This window comes from Moschus berezovskii, chromosome 24 (genome assembly GCF_049115385.1).
Source record: "Moschus berezovskii isolate FMDL1 chromosome 24, NW_MosBer_1.0, whole genome shotgun sequence".
Classification (NCBI taxonomy): Eukaryota; Metazoa; Chordata; class Mammalia; order Artiodactyla; family Moschidae; genus Moschus; species Moschus berezovskii.
In genome coordinates, this window is record NC_142483.1 from 2,965,001 (window position 1) to 2,986,262 (window position 21,262).

The 21,262-nt window shown below is 55.7% G+C and overlaps 1 protein-coding gene and 1 long non-coding RNA gene across 6 annotated transcripts in view; both read left to right on the plus strand.

Moving 5' to 3' along the window:
- Positions 1–12,879, plus strand: part of SLC6A6 (solute carrier family 6 member 6) — an 82,657-nt gene extending 69,778 nt beyond the window's left edge. For all 5 annotated transcript variants that reach the window (XM_055413491.2, XM_088831792.1, XM_088831791.1 and 2 more), the window contains 5 exons: positions 3,754–3,891; positions 4,813–4,915; positions 5,489–5,589; positions 6,607–6,777; positions 9,071–12,879. In XM_055413491.2, coding sequence (XP_055269466.2) covers positions 3,754–3,891; positions 4,813–4,915; positions 5,489–5,589; positions 6,607–6,777; positions 9,071–9,211 — 654 coding nt within the window. In that variant the 3' untranslated portion in view covers positions 9,212–12,879. The remainder of the gene's footprint in view (positions 1–3,753; positions 3,892–4,812; positions 4,916–5,488; positions 5,590–6,606; positions 6,778–9,070) is intronic.
- Positions 12,880–14,788: 1,909 nt separating this feature from the next.
- Positions 14,789–18,104, plus strand: LOC148773970 (uncharacterized). Its single transcript, XR_016036207.1, has 3 exons — positions 14,789–15,054; positions 16,037–16,108; positions 17,858–18,104. It is a non-coding gene; the product is annotated as an uncharacterized LOC148773970 (long non-coding RNA).
- The last annotated feature ends 3,158 nt before the right edge of the window (positions 18,105–21,262 follow it).

Sequence of the window (21,262 nt, forward strand, 5' to 3'; positions counted from 1 at the left end):
CAGACACACACACACAGTACCACACACACACACACAGACACACACACAGCGCCTCACACACACACACACACAGACACAGACACAGACACACACACACACACACACACACACACAGCGCCTCACGTGGCGCCTGCTGCAGCTGCAGCCAGCGAGGATTCTGGGGGAGGGAATGGCCCAGGGCAGCAGCAGGATGTCATCTGCGCCAGAGCTCGAGCCTTTGACCTCAGCGGGAGAGAGAGAGAGACAGCCTTGGGTTGTGGGCCCAGGGGTACAAGGAGAAGGGCGAGACCACAGTTGGTGGCACGCACTGCGGAGCACAGAGCCCCTGGGCAGGTCCCAGCGGGACCCGGCCCATGGGCCGTTCAGGCAGGCAGCCAACACTTGTGTCTGGGACACGAGTGGCCACTGACAGTCCTGAGCACTGCCACCTCCTGGGGCACGTGGGTCAGCGAGATTGGCCCCCACAGGGAAACCGAGCCCCTAGAGCCTCGCTCAACGCCCCCCTGCCCTCCCAACACAAGCAGGGCCACCACTACCCTGTCGTCATTCCCTGCACCTCTTAACTCCCTTGTCCCAGCCCTCCAGGGCTCAAGCCTCCCCCCTCCCCGGGGTGTGTCCACGTGCGTCTGCCTTTGGAGTAACTCAGTTCCCAGGCCCACTTGTTCCCACGGTGTTGCTTTGTTGAACACGTTTCCTCCACCCCCGCCTCAGTTTCCTCATCCAGTAAATGGGTATGATTGTATCTTCGTTGCCTTAGGTGAAATGCCGGGCACGCTTCCTGATAGGGAGCAGTCAGTGGTGCCCGGAGGACGTTAGAGCGAGCCCATGGGACACCTTTCCCTGGAAATAGGCGTGTTTTCACTGAGGCCTTCTCGAGAGCACAGGTGTGATTCCAGGAGGGGGCAGTTAGGGTGTGCAGGGCGGGCTAGTCCTGTGCCCAGTGCCACCCAGGGGCATCCATCCGAGGTCAGTCACTGACAGGCAGCCTCGTGTGCCAGCTGGGCGTCCGGATGCCTCACAAAAGCCTGGTCAGCTGGGATCCTGCGAGCGGTGGGGGATGCACCCCTTCAGGAGAGAGCCTTGCCCACCGTCCATCTACCCGGCAGCGGCCTCGAAGCCAGTGAACAGATGGGCCCCCGGGGACTCAGGACCTGGGAGGTAGGAAGTCTCAGAAGGTCAGTCAGGGGAGAGAGAATGGTTTGCTTGCAAAGTCCAGAGCAGAGCGGAGGGTTTGCCAGAAAGAAGACCAGGATTAGCAGAGAAGACCGAAGGAAAACATTTCGGAGACAGGAAACAAAAATAACTTGAGCTGTGTAAACAGCGAGAGGGCTCCATCCATCACCCCTGGTTAATGAGCCTGGCCTTCGGAGGCCCCCGGCAGCCAGCTTTTATAACCTCTTCCAGAGCTCTCAGCAAAACCCAAAAGAGAAAACAGAAAGAGGTTAATAAATGACAAAGCAGGCCATCTCCAGACTGGCCTCTTGGGCTGTGGAAGGGGCGTGGGTGGTTATTCATTAGATTTCCCCTGGGAGGCAGGTGGGGCCTGGTGGAGGCTGTGTGCCTCGGAGCCAGGCCCCCCCATGGCCCTTCACTTCGGGAAGCCTGAAGCTCTCCAGAGTAGCGTCGCCCTGAGCGAGCTCTTCTGGTTCAGAGAGTGGAGCTAGCAGCGCCGAACGACTGGCCTAGTTGACGCACCAGGAAGGGGCGTGGTGGGATTTCAGCCCTGGGATGCCTCCGCTTCACCTGTGTGAACTCGGGGACGAGGGGGAAGGTTCTATAGATAGACCGGCAGCAGCCATAAGGGCCCTGCCCTGCGAGGTGTCCACTCAGACCAGGCTTCACATGTCACATGTGGGAAAATCTAACGTGAAATCGACCCTCTTAGCCATGGTTAGGGCTTCCCCAGCGGCTCAGAGGTAAAGAACCTACCTGCAAAGGAGGAGACGCTGGTTTGATCCCCGCGTCAGGAAGATTGTCTGAAGAAGGGAATGGCAAACCCCTCCAGTATTTTTGCCTGGAAAAATCGCACTGGACAGAGGAGGCTAGCGGGCTTCAGTCCATAGGGTCGCAAAGAGTCGGACACAGCTGAGCGACTGAGCACGCATTTGTAAGTGCTTGTTCGGTGCGTTAAGTACACGCACGTTGTCGGAGCCATCACCACCATCACCTCCAGAGCTTTCTCATCTTCCCAAACGGAAAGCCTGTCCCCACTAAAACCCCTTTTTCCTCCCGCCGCCACCTGGCTTCTAAGCACCAGCAGGATGCTCTCACTTTATAGCGAAGGAAGTGGAGGCTCTGAGAAGGCGGGGCTGTGTCACTATTTAGTGAGTCAGGTCTGGAGAGGCTGGTGGAGGGGGCGTGGTGCCCTCCAGGGCCGCAGCAAACTCAGCAACGAGGGGCTTGTGCCGGTGTTAGCCCTGACTCTCAGTGACCCTGGATCTGCCTGTCTTTGATTTTCAAATCTCAAAAAGGGAAAGAACTTTGTTTCTGACTCCTTTACAAGGTTAATATCAGAGCTGCTGGTCTGCTCTTGTTCACTGGCAGTTTAGGCTCAGCGCCCATTTGGCTGAGACATCAATCAGGTCTAAGCACCTGCCCCCTGTTCTCTTGGGACCCCTTCCAAGAGCTTCTTGGTCATCGCTTCTCTGAATTCCCGGCCCCTTTGAGCGCACGGGATGGACCTGCTCCCATGTGTGTGTGTTCCCTGATTCTCCCATGATGCTTCCCAGAGAAGCCAGCGGTTGGCCGTGTCTTGCAGGAAGGCTGTGGAAGCAAACCTCCCAGTGCCTGTCCCAGAGGAAAGAGCCAACGGGTTGAGGTTTTAGCTTTTGGATGTCGAGTGGCCTCCGATGGCCTCAGAGAGCGTGTTGGCGGGCCGAGCTGTTTGGCTGTGGCCACTCCAGTTAGAATGCGGCAGCGTGCCCTTTCACCCCAGACTGCACCTTTAGACCGCTGTGCTGTGCATAGTTGTGCATACAGACAGACGTGGTCCTGCCCCGGGCGGCCGCCACAGGGGCTGGAAACCGTCTGCGGGGCATCTTCACTTGAGGTCGTGAAGCCGCTAAGATCCTTGTGATACGCATCCACAGGACGGGGTTGACCCCCCCGTCTGAGAACCGAGGCGGCGCCGTGGGCCAATGTGGAATGTCCCCCACCCCAGGATAAATCATTTCATACAACGATGGGAAGGTTTAGAAAGACCGAGGGTCAGCCTCAAAGGTTACCTATGGACTGGCCTTGCCATCACCTTTGGGAGCCCAGGGATGAGTTCCGGGGGTTGCGGGCAGCACTGGACTCACGCACATGGGCCTGTGGGCACGCATGCAACATGTGTGGAATCCTCCTGTGGAGCCCACGGTCCCCACAGGGCTAAAGACCACCGTGTGAGTCTTCAGTCTGGGAACTGAAGCCCAGACTTGCCTGGGTCACCACCACCCATAGGTCACGTGCTGCTGTGTGCCTGGCCCGGCTGGGTGCCCCAGGCCCAGAAATAGGGGCACACCACCTTTGGCTTCCAGGAAAACCCAGACCCAAGCGGGAGGTTGTCCGCATTAACACACCGGCCAGCAAGTGTGCTGGGCGGAGGGGCCTCAGGGGCGTGGACTATCTGGAGAGCCGTGCGGGGCCCACCAGTCCTGGCCCGAGGGGTGGGACTCAGCATGAGGAGCTCCTCCACGGCGTGGACGCAACCCCGCCCCTCTCTGAGCCGAGGGGGTGCTGGCCTGCTGCTCACGGCTCTCCTTCCCTCCCCAGTTTGTGGAGGTGGAAGGACAGATCACGTCCTTGGTCGATCTGCACCCGTCCTTGCTCAGGAAGGGCTTTCATCGGGAGATCTTCATCGCTTCCATATGCTGCGTCAGCTACCTGCTAGGACTGACCATGGTGACGGAGGTAGGTGGCTCCCGCCGGGCACAAGGGGACCCCCCACCGGCAGGGCCCTGGGTGCTTTCAGTGTGCTTCCCAGGTCAGTTCAAGGCCACACCGCCTCCCCGCCGCCCCCCTACCCAGCAGCTGGGTGAGAGGGCCCGGCGAACTGAGCTCGTCCCTCCTTTGGGGGTCCCACACCACCCAGGGGCAGCAGGAGGTGACTCACGACCCCGCCCTCCAGCCAGATGCCCTGCCCCGCTCCCCTGTTACCCTGGCAACACCGTGGCCACCAGCTACCCCTGGGGGAAGGGGCGCTTCAGCAGAAATCCCCTTTTCAGCAGCTCCGTCCCCACTGCCGTGGGCCAGTGGCCCTTCTGCGGCCGGCCTGCAGGAGAGCCGAGCATGTGAGCCTAGCCCAGGCCGCGGGCTCATCTCCCCAGGCCTCACCACCCATCTCTCCTTGCTCTCCAGCACAGGGTTGCATTCGACCCCCAGATCGGGATTTCACGTCCCGTCTTCCTTCCCAGAACTCAAAATAAATGTGTTTCTCAAAGTGTCCGTAAGAAACACCCCCTAAAAGGCAGATCACGGGTTTACACACCAAGCAGCGCGATCTCACTGAAGTCTTCTCTGTTGGCCGCTGGGGGTTTTAAGCCCTTCCAGTGGAAACAGGCTTCAGCAAACCCATTCTTTTTTGTGTGAGGAAAGACATGTTTTGCTTTTGTTTCTGTGTATGTCTTTTTTAATTAAGTTTTTACTTTTTTACTTTCTGAATTAAATTAAATTTGTCATGAAGCTAAGCATCTGATCCTCATGGCCTCTGCCCAATTCCCCCCGGCCGCCAACCTTGGGCTTTCTATTTCTTGTTGACAGGCCAGAACTCTATATATGGAAGGATGTAGAGGCCAAATAGCAACTTCACCTCCTCTGGCTTTCTCTTCACAGGGTGGCATGTACGTGTTTCAGCTCTTTGACTACTATGCAGCCAGCGGTGTGTGCCTTCTGTGGGTGGCGTTCTTTGAATGTTTTGCTATTGCCTGGATATATGGTGAGTAGAGACGTTTGCCTACTTTTCTCAAGTCTCCCCTTTGGGCTTCTTTCTTTAGAAGCTTCAGAAACAGAATTCTCGTGGGAATTTCATTTTGAATCAAACACGAAGGCCATTCCCTGCCTGGACCCTTCCTCTCCAGGGTGCCCCTTCACCACAAATATGACCATAGCCACACGGAAGCTTCTCCCCAGGCAGAAGGCTCAAGGTGTGACCAGATGCCTTGACAAACACAGTTTGGCCTTGCAGGGGTCTGTCTTTGATGAGCCACCCCTGGAGTCCAGGAATGGTCCATTCTGACCTTCTTGAGTCCTTGGGATGGCCATAGCAGGATCTGGGACTCTGCCTGAGGTGGCCAGAAAAATACCGGCTCCCCAGTGACCCGTGAATTTCAGATCCTCTCAGATAAACGCGTGCCGGGTCTGTGTGCTGTGGAGGTGCGCACACTGGGTGAGGTCCCTCCTCCTCGCCTCTCCCCTACCCCACGGCCCTTGAGCCCCTGCCGTGAGGTTCCCGGGGCGGATGCCGCCTCGGGACGCCGGATCACCATCCGTCTGCCTCTGTCTCTTGCAGGCAGCGATAACTTCTACGACGGTATTGAAGACATGATCGGCTACCGGCCGGGGCCCTGGATGAAGTGCTGCTGGGCCGTGGTCACTCCACTTCTCTGTACCGTGAGTGTCCTCCCACGCGGCCATGGGCAGCCGTCCCTACCCCAGGGCTTGACAGTTTCACTCGCCCGCCCATCGGGAACGCAGCATCGGCTCAGTGCTGGCCTCCGACAAACCCATGTCAGCAGGGCCTTGGAGCAGGGGCCGGGCTGCTGCTGTCTGCTCAGACCACGGGGAGCTCAGAGGGTAGCTGTCCCCCGTTTAGGAACCGGGTGCCGGGGGATTTCCCCCCAGGGATCTCTGTCTCCAGACCACTGTGTCCCTTTTTGTGGGGCCCCCGCCGTGTTCCCATTTGTTAAACAGGGAGGCTGACCGATGTGGGGCTGAGTAGTAGTGACCGCATAGGCCATCACTTTGCCCCCGAGAGTGGCTGTGCCCTTTTTTCATCTGAGCTGCAGACCCACAAAATGCCAGCCGCTGTAGCAGCCAGCGGGCTTCCCGGGTGGCACCAGTGGTAAAGAACCCACCTGCCAATGCAGGAGATGTAAGAGAGGTGGGTTCAGTTTTCCCCTGGGTCAGGAAGATCCCCTGGAGGAGGGCACAGCCACCCACTCCACTATCCTTGCCTGGAGACTCCTCATGGACAGAGGAGCCTGGCGGGCTACAGCCCATGGGGTCGCACAGAGTCGGGTGCAAGAAGCGACTTGGTACCTGGGCATAAGCGCATGCGTGCATGTTTGCGCTTCATCCTAAGGGCACCCTGAGGGTCCTGCCCAGCTCTGCCTGGGTGATCAGGGGCACGGAAGGCGGTCCCATGGGCGGGAGCAGCCTGCCCAGAGGTCCCAGGGAGCCCGGGGTGGGGGCGCTGAGATGCTGGGAGGAATCGGGGGAGCCGGAGCGTAGCCATGCAGGAGGAGGCAGTAGGCAGGTGGCTGGGCATTGCTGGCCAGAGAAGGGGCTTGCGGCAGGGGGTTCTGAGCAGGGCAGCCGCTCCGTCAGCAGAGGGGGAAGCGTGTGGGCCCCTCGGGTGGGCCCCGCCCTGGCCCCAGAAGGCCCTGACCGCCCCTTGTCTCCCCACAGGGATGTTTTATCTTCTCTCTTGTCAAGTATGTACCCCTGACCTACAACAAAGTCTACATGTACCCCACCTGGGCCATCGGGCTGGGCTGGTGCCTGGCCCTGTCCTCCATGGTTTGCGTCCCGTTGGTCATGGTTATCCGCCTCGGCCAGACAGAAGGGCCGTTCCTTGTGGTAAGCACCCAGGGCCCCCCAGCCTGGGGGATTTGGGCCGGGGGCAGGACGCTGAAGGTCAGCCAGCTGGCAGTTTGCTGTGTGACCTGGGGTGCCGCGCTGGCCCTCTCTGAGCCCCAGGCCCCTCCCTGACTCTGTGGCGCGGCTAAAGCTGCAGGCAAGAGGTTGTGTGGTGGGAAGATGGGGCAGCGGCGGCACCTTTGGGGGCCAGGCAGCGGGCCAGGGGGCAGCAGCTTCAGATGCCGAGATGAGAGCCAGGGCTTCACCCCCAGAGCAGGGGGGCCAGGGTGTCTTTGAGACAGGAGCTGCCGGGGAGGGCTGAGCCCAGCCCACGCTGGTGTCCCCCTTCCCAGACCGGTGGCCCTGATTGCTGCCGGACGCTCGGAAAGAAGCCACCTCTGCACTGAGCAGAAGCTCTGGCTCTGGGGTCTCTGCCCCCGCGGGTCTCCTCCCCCCACTCCCCCACCCACCGCCCGGATCCTGCCGCCATCCTCTCTGAAGTTCCTCCAACGGTCCTGGAGATTGCAGGCCCTGGCTCTTTCCAAGAAATCCTTTTCTTAGACTTTCCCTTAACCTTTAGGCTTGGGCTGGCTCCAGGACGGCACTGTTTTGTTCTGGGCTGTTTTTATTGTTATTCTCTTAAAAATCTGGAGCCAGGATGTCCGGGGGCCCTGGCTCCCTCCTGGGCTGGGCAGTTTCCTTGTGGGCAGGGGACTGGTTGAGGGGGAGGGGAGTTTTCGTAGGTCGGAGGTTGGCGGGGTTGGGTGGGGGGTGGGAGGAGGGGACAGAGAAAGGAGACAGGGGTGAGCCAGGGAGGAAACTGCGAGGCTGGGGTCTGTCTGGGCCAGGAAGCCTCTGAGGTGTTCCCGCAGCACTGAGTCCATTGTGTTTCCTCAGAGGCCACAAGGAAGGACCCCAGGATTCAGCCAGAATACTGAACAGCCCTCTCATTTATCAAAGCACCGACATATTGTGCCTGGGACAGATCCAGCCCCTCCCCCAGGAATTTCCAGGAATTTCTCTTGCCACCCAGAGACTGAAGGGTTAATTGGCGGCGTTGGGTGGCAGTGCTGAGTGCTCAGCACTCATAGCTGCCCCAAGAGGTCACTGCCTTCTGTCCCTTGGAATCCTAATTTTAAAATCCTGCTCCATCTCAAGTTTAGAAGTTTGGGCAGAGCGGGGTTGGTGTCGGGGAGGAATTCGAGTCCACCCCCGGGTCAAATCCAATCCTCACCCCCCGGCGCCAGACCCGACCTGACGGTTCCCTGAAGCCCCCCTCCTCTGAAGGCAGCTGGCCGCCACCTACCTGTGTTTGCCTCCAGTCTGGTTCCTCCCAGGCCCAGGCAGGCACCCCAGCTGGGGTTGAGGGGGACTGGGGGCGGGGGCTCGGGCACCATCGCAGGAGGTGGTCAGGCTCCCAGTTCTGGTGCGCTCCCCCTCCCCCGGGTTATCAAGGAGATGTGGGCCTCTGCTTGCCAGATCTTGTGGTTTTTAAAGAGCAGGTGGAAATCTGGATTTTCAAATGAAACATTGGAGCTTTTACCAAGCAGCTTTTGAGGCTTGTTGTAAACCTGCAGTGAAGGTGGGTGCCCAGACAGGGTTCCCTGTTAACCAGGCTTCCTCTTGAAGCCTCTGAATGGCCACCTGGCAGCGGGAGCCCTGGGTCAAGTCTCAGCTCTGCTTTGGTTTTCTGGGTGCCTTGAGAAGGGCTTTTTTTCCCCCTCACCCATCCTGTGATCAGGCATCCTGGGGAAGGACCAGCTGCCCTGCGCTGGGCGGTGGTCTAGCCTCTGGCCTCGCTGATGGGCAGGGCAGCGCGGACACAGGCAGCGTGGTCTCCAGGCCCCCAGCGGGGACGTGGAGAGGGCAGGACCTGTAGCTTGTGGAGATGGGGGAGTTTGGGAAGGTTGGGAGCCATGGGAGGCTCAAGACAGTCATCCAGCCTCGGGCATACGAACTACAGAAACTCAGCTGCTTTGCAAGTCAGGGAGATAGTGGGGACAAGAGTCCCAAGGAGGTGTATTTCAGCTCTGTAGGGGAAAGAGTGTGGAGGCACGAGTCCGCTGGCTGTCAGGTGTGTGAAGCAGGACTTGGCCAAGGAAACGACCCGCCCTCGTTCAGGGCCTGGGACACCGTGGTCCAAGGCCTCTGTTTGCCAGGGGATGGAAATTGGGAGGTCCAGAGAGGACAGGGGTTTGGCGAAGGTCACACAGCTCACGGGCAGGACGCGAGGTGAAGAGGGAGACCGTGGGGCCTCACCCGTCTCCCCACACCCGCCCCCTTCCTCCTCCAGAGACTCAAGTACCTGCTGACCCCGAGGGAACCCAACCGCTGGGCCGTGGAGCGCGAGGGGGCCATGCCCTACAGCTCCCGCATGGCCGTCAACAACACGCTCAGGAAACCCACCCACATCATCGTGGAGACCATGATGTGAGCGCTCTCCGGCGGCCAGGCTGTTCCCTGCTGTTTACTAACATTAGATTCTCGTAGGACCAGGTTTACAGAGCTTTATATTTGCACTAGGGTTTTTGTTTATTTTTTCAATTGTCACAGAAAATGTTACTCTGTGTGTGTGTGTGAGTGTGTGAGCGTGTGCACGTGTGCGCGTGCGGTGTTGTGTGTGTGTGTATTTCCTTTTGATTTGGGGATGTTTTGTACAAAAAAGCAAACCCACGGGCAGCTGTCCAGGGCAAGGCAGAACTTTCATACGGAATTAGATGTATTTTATGGGGACTTGGTAAAATTTTCTTTGTATTTGTTTTTACATGTAAGTGTGTACACACATGGAGATTGTCAAACACGTTTACCACTTGAACTGATCTCGCCAGCAATAGATCTCGTTTTTAAAAGCAATTATTCGGTGCTTGTGCAGCTGGCAGAAAGCTCTGCCCCCCAGCCCCCACCGGAACACTGGGCGGAATTTTAAAGGTGTCGCACCTGCAGGCCTGGTTCAAGTGAAGCAGACGGCTATCTGGCCAGACCCCAAGGGGCTGGAGAGAGGAAGGCGCCTTGTGACGCTTGTCTTAGCCAATAAGAGAGATGCCCAAACCGTAAACCAACCCCTCAAGTAAAGGGACTCAGAGTCCACAGAGGAGGCCCAACGGCGAAAGTCTGGTGCTCAGAGTGCCGGGAACCCCTGCATCGGCAGGGTCCCTTTTATTTCAGGATTGAGGGTGGGTAGTCAGGACGAGAGGGAGAGGCATCCTTCCCTGGGGTATCCCCTGGAGCGAGTGGAGGCTGGTCCCTCAGGAACTGGGGGTGTCAAGGCTCCAGACCTCGCACGGATGGGTCTGTTGCCTTAGAAGGGGGCTCCTATCAGCTTCCGGCCGACCCCCCAGCCGGCATCTCTCGAAAGCTGCCTGTAGGAGAAGTGTGATGTATTTGGTGAGGGGCGAGGGGTGAGCCAGAGGACCAAAGGATGTGCGCCCAAGCGCCCGGGAGGGGCCTGGTGTCGGGGGAGGGGTGCTCCTTCCCTGCTCCCTCCACCCTCGGCTCTGTCCTCGTCTCCCCGAGGCTCCTGTTGAAGACCCCGGCCCGGGGCCACCCTGGCGCCTAGCAGGAAGCGCCAGGAGCAAGCTGTCATTGGGGCAAGGTGCTCCCCAAACTCTCCTGTGAGTTCAGGCACAGGTGCAACCCTCGCGGGTCACCTGAGAGCTAAGACATTGCTTTCTGCCCGTCCCCTACAAAAGCCAGGGTCAGACGTGCAGTAGGTGGGGCCCGCAGGCAGAAGTGGAGTCAGGGCAGGCACCCCGGGAATGGGCGTCCCTCTCTGAACCAGGACGGAAGGCACCCCACCTTTAGAATCCCGCCCAGCCCGCATCTGGAGCTAAACTGTGCCATTTAAACAGACACTTCCAAGCCCAGAGTCTAAAGTAAACCAAAACAGCGTCACTCGCGAAGGGCAGTGATCGCCTCGGGGGCTGTGGGGCGCGTGGTCCGGCTCAGCGTTCAGAGCAGGGGCTCTGTGAACCCTGGGACCCCCTCCCCAAACCCGGGCAGGGCCGGGGCCCCAGGTGTCGCCCTCCCAGGGGCAGAGGTGACTCCCATCTTGGGCCTGTGGCCGCAGTCCCCTGTCTGCACGGCGTGTCCTCTGCCAAACAGCACCCCGTCCTTTCCAGACCGCCGGCAGTCTGCGTCCCCGCTCGCTGTGCATCTGTGCTTGCCACCAAGTCTGAGTCGAGGGTGTTGGTCTCGTTTCCTCCCAGTTTCGTCCAGTAGCAGTGTGCTCTCTTCTCCTTTGTTTTATGGAACTTTAGTAAGCTAACCGCTGTCAGTGACCGGGGACAGGTCACATGCAGGGGCTCGGACCCTGGCGAAAGGCCACAGAGTTTCGGGATGGTTGGCAAATCGCAGCATTCTGGAAATGGCCCGGAAAAGGCCCCTTCTTCTACAATTCCCAGACCAAATTCTAGACCAAAGACACACGCAGACCAAGTCCCCAGGCCCCGCCTGGAAGGAAGGTCAGCCACTGTCCCTAACCAGGTCCGGGGCACCTGTCCCCAGCCCTGAGCCTCCTGCCTGACCCCTTAGCTCTCGTGTATCCGTGCAACTCAGCTCTGTGAGCACCTTGTATAATGACATGTGCCTCTGGTGTCTCTGCACAAAGGAAACTTGTCATTTGGAGCTCACGACTCTGGTTCGCCTGTCTCTGGGTAGGCCCCCACGCTCTACCTGGAACAGAATTCTGATGTTTGCAGCCAGATCTGGAAGGGAGGCAAGAGAGAGGCTTAAAAGATGTTTCTAAAGGTGCAGAAATGGGGAAGGGCCCCAGGACAATCTCACCCGGGGAGATGCTCCATGGAGCTGGGCCTGCCTGGGCCCTGTTCATCGCTGAGGTCCCCAGTGATGGAGAGGCTTCCTGGGTCCCCCAGTCAGCACCCTCATTGGTAAAGGGGCATGTTCGCCTTGAAGACCAAAGACCAGCCTTAACGGCAAAGGGCATGCTCCATCCCGAGTCCAGGGACCCTGTGAGCGTCCTCAGGGGCCGGCTGGACCCCAAGCTGCAGTTCAGTGGGACAGGCAGCCCCAGCCCCCCTGGCCCCCCACCCAGCAGGCCTCTGGGAGCTGGCGAGATCTAGCCTGAGGCCACGTGGGACATTCGCAGCCATCACAGAGCAGCCTCGGATGGTTTCTGGGCCCTGGGCAGCTCCCTCTGCAGAGGCTCTGGTCCCGCATTGTCACCCCAGGCCCCCAGGACAGTGGAGGAAGGCAGTGTAAGGGGAGAGGGTCCTACTCAGCCTGACCCAGAGTGTCCCCATGTCCCCAGGTGCCACACAGCGGGCAGGGGCCCAGCCAGCATCTCCCAGCCCTACCATCCCTCCCCACCCCCAGGCCTCAGAGACTGGCCAGGAAAGAATCCAAGGGAACCCCCTCGAGGCGGCCAGATGTCCCATCCAGCCCTCAGACCCAAGGTCAGGGGGGCCAGGCCGTCCACGTGGACGCCGTGAATATCACTGTGCAAAAAACCCAACAAGCACAAAACAACAAAGCTCAGGCATCAAAACTCAGAGAGGGGCGTGGACACCCAGAAGCCAGGGAGCAGCCTCTGTCCCCACTGGGCCACCCTCTCCACAGGCGTCGCTGCAGACATATTCTGCTGTGTTCCCTGGGCGGGGGACTGCTGAAGCATCTTATATATATTTGACTTCAAATTGAGATGCCCGCTTCATTTTTTTTTTAACCCAAATCCCTAGCAACTGTGACTGTATTTAGCACAAGAGAAAACTGAAAACGTGGGTCTTTGCCACCTTCCAGAAATGTCTGGTTCATCAGGACTTTTTTTGAAACTTCAAACTATTTTTAAGATATTTTAAACTTTTGTAAAAGAAAAAATATATATATCAAGCAACAAGAGAGTCTTCTGAGGAGCATTTGTATTTGAATAAGATCCTTGGTGTGTAATTCAGTCTCGCTGTATACAAGCTTTTGTGTATAAATGTTTTCTGATACGAATCCCTGTATTTTGCGGGGTGTTTCTTTTCCTCTTTGGCTTTTTAGATAAATATGTATATCGATATTTTAAATTCATCTTTGCTTTTTTTTTTAGAGGAGTTTGTAATCACCTTATAACATGAAAATAAAATTTCCTTTTAAAATCCGAAACGTGTGGTTTCCATTCTGATGCAGCCGTTTCTCTTTATGTTTAGCAGGCTCTTTACCGTTTACAGAGGGCTTTCAGCCCTGCCCCGGGGACATTGCTCAGAACAGGGTGTTATTCTCTCAGGTTGGAGACACTGAGGTGAATGTCGTGGAGTCCCAGCTCTGGTTGGAAAAGAATTTCCAGACACGGAGTATTTCAGAAAGGAGTGGGTTTATTAAGAACAGACAGCAGAGATAATGAGGGCGCTGCAAGCACCCACAGAGGGCCTATCCCCCAACAGACCAGGGAAAGCCCGTGCAAGGTTAGCAGCCAATTCTACAGCCTCAAGACGGAAAATTCCTGCTGGAAGGCTGGCATTAGGTGATTAGTTGGGGCTTCCCTGATGGCTCAGACGGTACAAACCCCCTGCGATGCAGAAGACGCGGGTTCGATCCCTGGGTTGGGAAGATGCCCTGGAGGAGGGCAGGGCTACCCACTCCAGTGTTCTTGCCTGGAGAATCCCATGGATGGAGGAGCCTGGCGGGCTACAGACCATGGGGTCACAGAGAGTCGGACACGACTGAGCGACAAACACTTGAGCAACACAGGCTGAGTGCCAGGGTGAGCGTTTTTGCCTAATTTGCAGTCAGGAGCCCTGCTGGTGATACCCAGGGGGGCTTTTGGCAATGGTGGCAAAGGGGCTCCGCCCACTTCGGAGGTGACCTTGGCTGGTGATACCCAGGGGGGCTTTTGGCAACGGTGGCAAAGGGGCTCCGCCCGCTTCGGAGGTGACCTTGGTTCTGGGCTCCGCTTCTGTGGCTGTGGGGCAAGACTCTGCAGTAAAGAGTCGAGAGGGGACAGTTTGCCTCAAGACGCAGGAGTCCTTGAAAGTGTGGGCAGTGGAACTCAAGTCCCCGAATCCCTGGTCGGCTTCAGCAGCTTCTAGTAATAGGACTCGACCAATCACCTGGGCCCGGGGTGGTCATCTGATCTAAAGCACCGCGGGCCCATCGGAGGGAGGTGCTGCTCACCACGCGCCGGCACCAGGCACTGTCCCATACTAACACCCTGGTCCGGCTCTGATCGCCATGGCCTGGGGGCACTGGATGCGGGGCGGCCGGTGAGAGGCCAGCCCCGCCGGGACGGGGCCCCAGACACTGGGCCCTCAGAAGGGACAGCCGTCAGGACCCCAAGGTCAGGGCTGGCGCCGCCACAGTTGGCCTCAGGAACTGTGAGCCCAGCCCGCTGTTACAGATGGGAGAACCGAGGTGGGAGACCGGCTGGCTGCCCTGGGGTCACGGGGCAGCATTCACGCCCACTGGCCCAGCCACCTTTGTGAGTGTGCGAGGTCAGGGGGCTTGGGGCGTCTTTTCCTCCACTCCCGAGACCAGAACAAAAAGCGAAACCCAAAAAACAACCCTTCTCCGTAAGTCCTTACACAGACACGATGCCGGAGTAAAACCTAAGCACGTGGCCCGTGTCCATGTCCGTGTCCTGGGTCCCTGACGACCTGGGTAAACCCCGTAGCCTCTCTGCCCGTCGCCCCTTCTGTTGCTGCCATGACGATGCAGCCACCTCCGAGGCCGTTGGGAGAATCCGGACGGGGATTTTTTTTTCTTTAGGTGGCTCAGTGGTAAAGAGTCCACCTGCAATGCAGGAGACAGAGGTTCCGTCCCTGGGTGGGGAAGATCCCCTGGAGGAGGAAATGGCAACCCGCTCCAGGATTCTTGCCTGGGAAATCCCACAGACAGGTGTCACAAAAGGCTCGGACATGACTTAGCGACTAAACAACAACAAATCGTTAACTTGCAGCGCTGTGTCAGTTTCAAGCGTAAAGCAACGTGATTCAGTTATATGCACACATGCTTGCTTTTTCAGATTCTTTGCCATTGTAGGTTATTACAGGATACTGAGTACAGCTCCCTGTGCTCTGCGATGTGTGTGTGTGAGAGTCATTCAGTCGTGTCCGACTCTCTATGACCCCATGGACTGCAGGTCGTCAGGTGCCCCAGGCAAGAACACTGGAGCGGGTTGCCGTTTCCTTCTCCAGTACGGATTTTAGTAGTAGCAGTTTAGTTGCTAAGTCATGTCTGACTCTTGCGGCCCCACAGACCATAGCCTGGCAGGTTCCCCTGTCCCTGGGATTCTCCAGGCAAGAACACTGGAGTGGGCAGCCGTTCCTTCTCCAGTTCTATATGGTAGGTCCTTGTTTATTTTCTATATCAGTGTGTATGTTATTTGGTCATCTCAGACTCCTAATTCATCCCCTCCACCCCTTTTGTAACCATAACTTCGTTTTCCGTCTGTGAGTCGATTTCTGTTCTGTAAGTAAGTTCGTTTGCATTCCCTTCCTTTATCCCACAAACCAGTGGCGTCGTACGCTATTTGTCTTTCTCTAACCTCTAGGTCCATTCACGTGGTTGCAATGGTATTATTTCATTCTTCTTATGGAAGGTTCCCTTTTCTCCACACACTTTCCGGCATTACTGTTTGTAGACTTTAAAAAAAAACTCTTTTTGGGAGTCTTAGTCCTTTGCGTCACGTGGATCTTTCTTTGTGGCACACAGGCTCCAGAGCTTGCAGGCTGGGCACTCGGTGGCACACAGGCACGGGAGTTGAGGCGTGTGGGGCCCCCACTGCACAGCTCCGTGGTTTCCTGGTTGCACAGGCTCTGGAGTCGCGTGGGCTCAGTTGCCAGTGGCCTGCAGGGTCTTTGTTCCCGGATCAGGGAGGGACCCTGCATCCGCTGTACTGCCAGGCAGATTCTGAGCCACTGAAGCGCCAGGGACGTCCCTAGACATTTGAACGATGGCCATTTTGATTGGTGTGAGGTGGTACCTCACTGTAGTTTTGATTTGCATTTCTGTCTGACAGTTAAGGGTGTTGAACATCTCTTCGTATGCCTGTTGACCATCTGTTTGTCTTCTTCGGAGAAATACCCATGTTTTCTGCTAAGATGATTGGCTGTTTGGGGTTTTTTCCGTATTAAACTGTAAGGTCTGTTTGTATATTTTGGAAATTCATTTGTGCATTCCTTCTCAGTCACGTCGTTTGCAAATATTTTCTCCCAGTCCACAGGTTGTCTTGCTTTGTTTGTTTACAATTTCCTTTGCCGTACAAAAGCTCTCGAGTTGGCTCAGGTCTCATTATTTGTGTTCATTTTTATCTCCTTTACTCTAGGAGATGGATCCAAAAATACCCTGCTGCGGTTTATGCCAGCGTCAGGCTGACGTTTCCTCTGGGAGTTTCATGGTATACGGTCCTATTTTTAGGTCTTTACTCCACTGTGGGCTTGCTTCTGTATGTGGTGCCAGAGAATGCGCTCACTGTGTGCGTTCTTGCCCCTCTGTTGCGCATTGGCTGACTGCAGGTGTGCGGGTTTATTTCTGGGCTTTCCACCCTGCTGCATTGACCATCACCTCTGCCTCCTGTGCCACGGCTCTTGTTTTGATACTGTAGCTTTGTGAGCAGCCTGAGGTCAGGGAGCTTGATTCCTCCCTGCCGCCCCGCTCTTTCTCAAGATTGCTCTGGCTAACTTTTGTGTTTCTATACAACTGGAAAAAAAAAAAAAACAGTTGTTCTTGTTCTGTGAAAAATGCCATTGGGAATTTGAGAGGGATTGCCCTGACTCTTTTGAACTGTGGTGTTGGAGAAGACTCTTGAGAGTCCCTTGGACAGCAAGGAGATCTAGCCAGTCCATCCTAAAGGAGATCAGTCCTGGGTGTTCATTCGAAGGACTGATGCTAAAGCTGAAACTCCAATACTTTGGCCACCTCATGCGACGAGTGGACTCACTGGAAAAGACTCTGATGCTGGGAAAGATTGAAGGCAGGAGGAGAAGGGGACGACAGAGGATGAGATGGCTGGATGGCATCACCGACTCGATGGACATGAGTTTGAGTGAACTCCGGGAGTTGGTGATGGACAGGGAGGCCTGGCGTGCTGTGGTTCATGGGGTCGCAGAGTCGGACGCGACTGAGCGCCTGAACTGAGCTGCCCTGCCCCTGCAGATTGCCAGGGCAGCGTGGTCATCTTAGCAAAACCGCGCCTCCCAGTCCGAGAACGAGGTAGACCTCTCCCTCTGTTACAAGGAGCCTTGTTGAGCACTCAGACAGTGCTGGGCTCGCAGCCAGGCTGTAGGGCCGGTGCCTCCTCCCCATCTTGCCAGTCCAATCCACACCTCCTTCCCATCTCAGATGTGCCCCTAGCCTGTCCCCCCACCCGCCACTAGGGAGAACAGCAGTGCTCTGAGCACACGTCTGGCCCCCAGCTACACCAGTCCAGCCACGCAAACGCACCTGGTGTGACCCAGGGCCTGCCTGCACCCCTCCCAGACACAGGGCTCAAGCCATCCTGCAAAGCTGATGGCGAGGCGGCACTTGCTCTGCCCACGCAGAGCCGTGGTTCCCCCAGCCAGGTCCACGCTGCCCCCTGGGCTCCTCCTGCCCTGGAGGCCCGGGATAGACTCAGAGGCACCCCTGGGCCCCCACCCCCAGGCGAACGGGGCTCCATACCGCAGACCCACCGCTCACCCGCATCAGTGGCTTCCCCTGCACACGGGAGAAAATCCGTGGTCCCCAGCCAAGCCTCACTACCGGGCCCTGCGACCTCCAGCCCCGCACCCGTCCCCAGCCTCCTTTCTCTTCCTAGGCCCACCGAGCCCCGTCCACCCGGGGGGCCTTGCACTCACTGTGTCCTCTGCCTGGGCACTGTTCCCCCAGATCTGAGCATGAGTGTCACCCTCCTGCCCCCTGAGCTAAGATCCCCCTGGTCACTTTACCCTCTGAGCCTCCGTTGCTCCAGCCTCTGGGGCAGCCTGTGCCTCCTGGAATCACTGGTGGCCCACTTGCCGGCTCACTGTCTTCCGTGAGAATGTAAGCCTCCCACGCGCACACAGGCCTTCATCTGCCTCGTTCACGCTGTTCGCCCAGGTATGTGTGTGCGCGCTCAGTTGTCATCTGTATCTGATACTTTGTGACCCCAAGGACTGTCGCCCGCCAGGCTCCTCTGTCCGTGGGATTCTCCAGGCAAGAACACTGGAGCGGGTTGCCGTGCCCGCCTCCAGGGGATCTTCCGGACCCAGGGATCGAACCCAGGTCTCCTGTGTCTCCTGCATTGCAGGCGGACTCCTCACCTGCTGAGCCACCGAGGAAGCCCAAATACGTTACTACTTTTTGAGTTCACGAATTACTCTCGAGCAGGTGAGCTGTGACAAGATTCAAAATAAAGATGACTCTTCGCAGGCTGGGATGTTCCTTCTTCATTTTTTTCTTAAAGATATATATATATTTTTTGACGTGGACCATTTTTAAAGTCTTTACTGAGTTTGTTAGAATATTGTTTCTGTTTTATGTTTTGGTCCTTTGACTGTGAGCCCTGTGGGATCTTACCTCCACGAACACGGACAGAACTGGCAAACCCTACACCAGACCACCAGCTAAGCCCCTGTTATTTAAGCTGACGTATATTTCACTTACAACATTATGTGAGTTTCTGAGGCACACCAGACTAATCCAGATATACACAATAGACACAGATCTCCTTCTTTAGATTCTTTTCATTACAGGTCATTACATGATAGTGAACGTAACTCCTAGAGCTATCTACTAGGACACTGTTGAATATCTGCTATATGTATAGTGTTGCCGTTCAGTCGCCCAGTCGGGTCCGACTCTGTGACCCCATAGACGGCAGCACGCCAGGCTTCCCCGTCCTTCACTGTCTCCCAGAGTTTGCTCAAATCCATGTCCATCGAGTCAGTGATGCCATCCAACCATCTCATCCTCTGCCGTCCCCTCCCCCTGCCTTCAGTCTTTCCCAGCATCAGGGGCTTTTTCATTGAGTCAGCTCTTCCCATCAGGTGGCCAAAGGGTTGGAGCTTCAGCTTCAGCGTCAGTCCTTCCAGTGAATATTCAGGGTTGATCTCCTTGCAGTCCAAGGGACTCTCAAGAGTCTTCTCTAACACCGCAATTAAACAGCATCAATTCTTTGGTGCTCAGCCTTCTTTATGGTCCAACTCTCACATCCATACATGACCACTGGAAAAACCATAGCCTTGACTAGACGGACCTTTGTTGGCAAAGTAATGTCTCTGCTTTTTAATATGCTAAGTCGGTCATAACTTTCCTTCCAAGGAGCAAGCGTCTTTTAATCTCATGGCTGCAATCAGCATCTGCAGTGATTTTGGAGCCCCCAAAAATACTCTGTGTCCCCATCTATTTGCCATGAAGTGATGGGACCAGATGCCATGATCTTAGTTTTTTTAATGCTGAGTTTTAAGCTAGCTTTTCCACTCTCCTTTTTCACTTTCACCAAGAGACTCCTTAGTTCTTCGCTTTCTGCCATAAGGGTGGTGTCATCTGCATATCCGAAGTTATTGTTATTTCTCCTGGCAATCTTGATTCCAACTTGTGGTTCATCCAGCCCAGCATTTCGCATGATGTACTCTGTATATCATGTATGCAGGTCAGGACCCAACAGTTAGAACCCCACATGGAACAACAGACTGGTTCCAAATCGGGAAAGGAGTACGTCAAGGCTGTATATTGTCACCCTGCTTATTTAACTTATACGCAGAGTACATCATGAGGAACACTGGGCTGGAAGAAGCACAAGCTGGAATCACGATTGCCAGGAGAAATATCAATCACCTCAGATATGCAGATGACACCACCCTTATGGCAGAGAGTGAAGAGGAACTAAAAAGCCTCTTGATGAAAGTGAAAGAGGAGAGTGAAAAAGTTGGTGTAAAGCTCAACATTCAGAAAACAAAGATCATGGCATCTGGTCCCATCACTTCATGGGAAATGATGGAAACAGTGACAGACTTTATTTTTTGGGGCTCCAAAATCACGGCAGATGGTGACTGCAGCCATGAAATTAAAAGATGCTTGCTCCTTGGAAGAAAAGTTATGACCGACTTAGACAGTATATTAAAAAGCAGAGACATTACTTTGCCAACCAAGGTCCGTCTAGTCAAGGCTATGGTTTTTCCAGTGGTCATGTATGGATGTGAGAGTTGGACCATAAAGAAGGCTGAGGACTGAAGAATTGATGCTTTTGAACTGTGGTGTTGGAGAAGACTCTTGAGAGTCTCTTGCACTGTAAGGAGATCCTACCAGTCCATCCTAAAGGAAATCAGTCCTAAATATTCATTGGAAGGACTGATGCTGTAGCTGAGACTCCAATACTTCGTCACCTGATGCGCAGAACTGACTCACTGGAAAAGACCCTGATGCTGGGAAAGCTTGAGGGCAGGAGGAGAGGGGGACGACAGAGGATGAGATGGCTGGATGGCATCACCGACTCAGTGGACATGAGTTTGAGCAAACTCCGGGAGTTGGTGATGGACAGGGAGGCCTGGCGGGCTGCAGTCCATGGGGTCGCAAAGAGTCGGACACGACTGAGCGACTGAACTTGAACAGAGCACCGCATAGAGTTAAGTAAGCAGGGTGACAGTATACAGCCTTGACGTACTCCTTTCCCAGTTTTGAACCAGTCCGTTGTTCCACGTCCGGTTCAAGCTGTTGCTTCTTGAGCTGCACACAGGCTTCTTAGGAAGCAGGTGAGGTGGTCTGGTGTTCCCGTCTCTTGAAGAAACCTCCACAGTCCGTCGTGACCCACGGTCAGTTTAGCGTTGTCCATGCAGCAGCTGTTTTTCGGGCTCGTCTGTTCATCCCAAGCTCCTGTTTCATCCCTTCACCCCACTTCTCCTTTGGTGATCATAGGTTTGCCGCCTATTTTTCATAAATCAGTTCATTTGTATCAGTTTTTCTAGGTTTTACATATAAGTGATTCCACTTGATATTTGTCTTCGTCTGGCTTGCTTCACTTAGCATAGTCATCCACGGTCCACCCACATTGCCGCAAGGGGCATTCTTTCGTTCTTTTCTGGCTAGTAATGTTCCAGTGTATGCGCGTGTGTGCTCATGTGTGTGCGTGTGCGTGTGTGTGCGTGTGTGTGTGTGTGGCATCTTCCTGGCCATTCAGCTGTCAGTGGACACGTAGGTGACATTTGACATTAGCTGTTGTAGGTAGAGTTGCAATGAATGTTGGGGTGCAAGTGTCTTTTCAAATTCCGGTTTTCTGTGGTTATATGCCCAAGAGTGGGATTGCCAGACCATAGGGTAGACGTCTTTTAGCTTTTCCAAAAGAACCCAAATACTTTGCTCCATAGTGGTTGGTACCAGTGTGCATTCCCACCAACAGTGCAGGAGGGTCCCTCTTATCCGGGTCCTCACTCACAGCTGTTGTTTGTCGACATTTATGAAAACTATTTTTATTGCAGTATAACTGCTGTACAATGCTGTTAGTGTCTGCTGCACAGCAGACTGAATTGGCTATGTGTGTGTGTGTGTGTGTGTGTGTGTCCTATGTTTAGATTTCCTTCCCAGTTATGCCACCAGA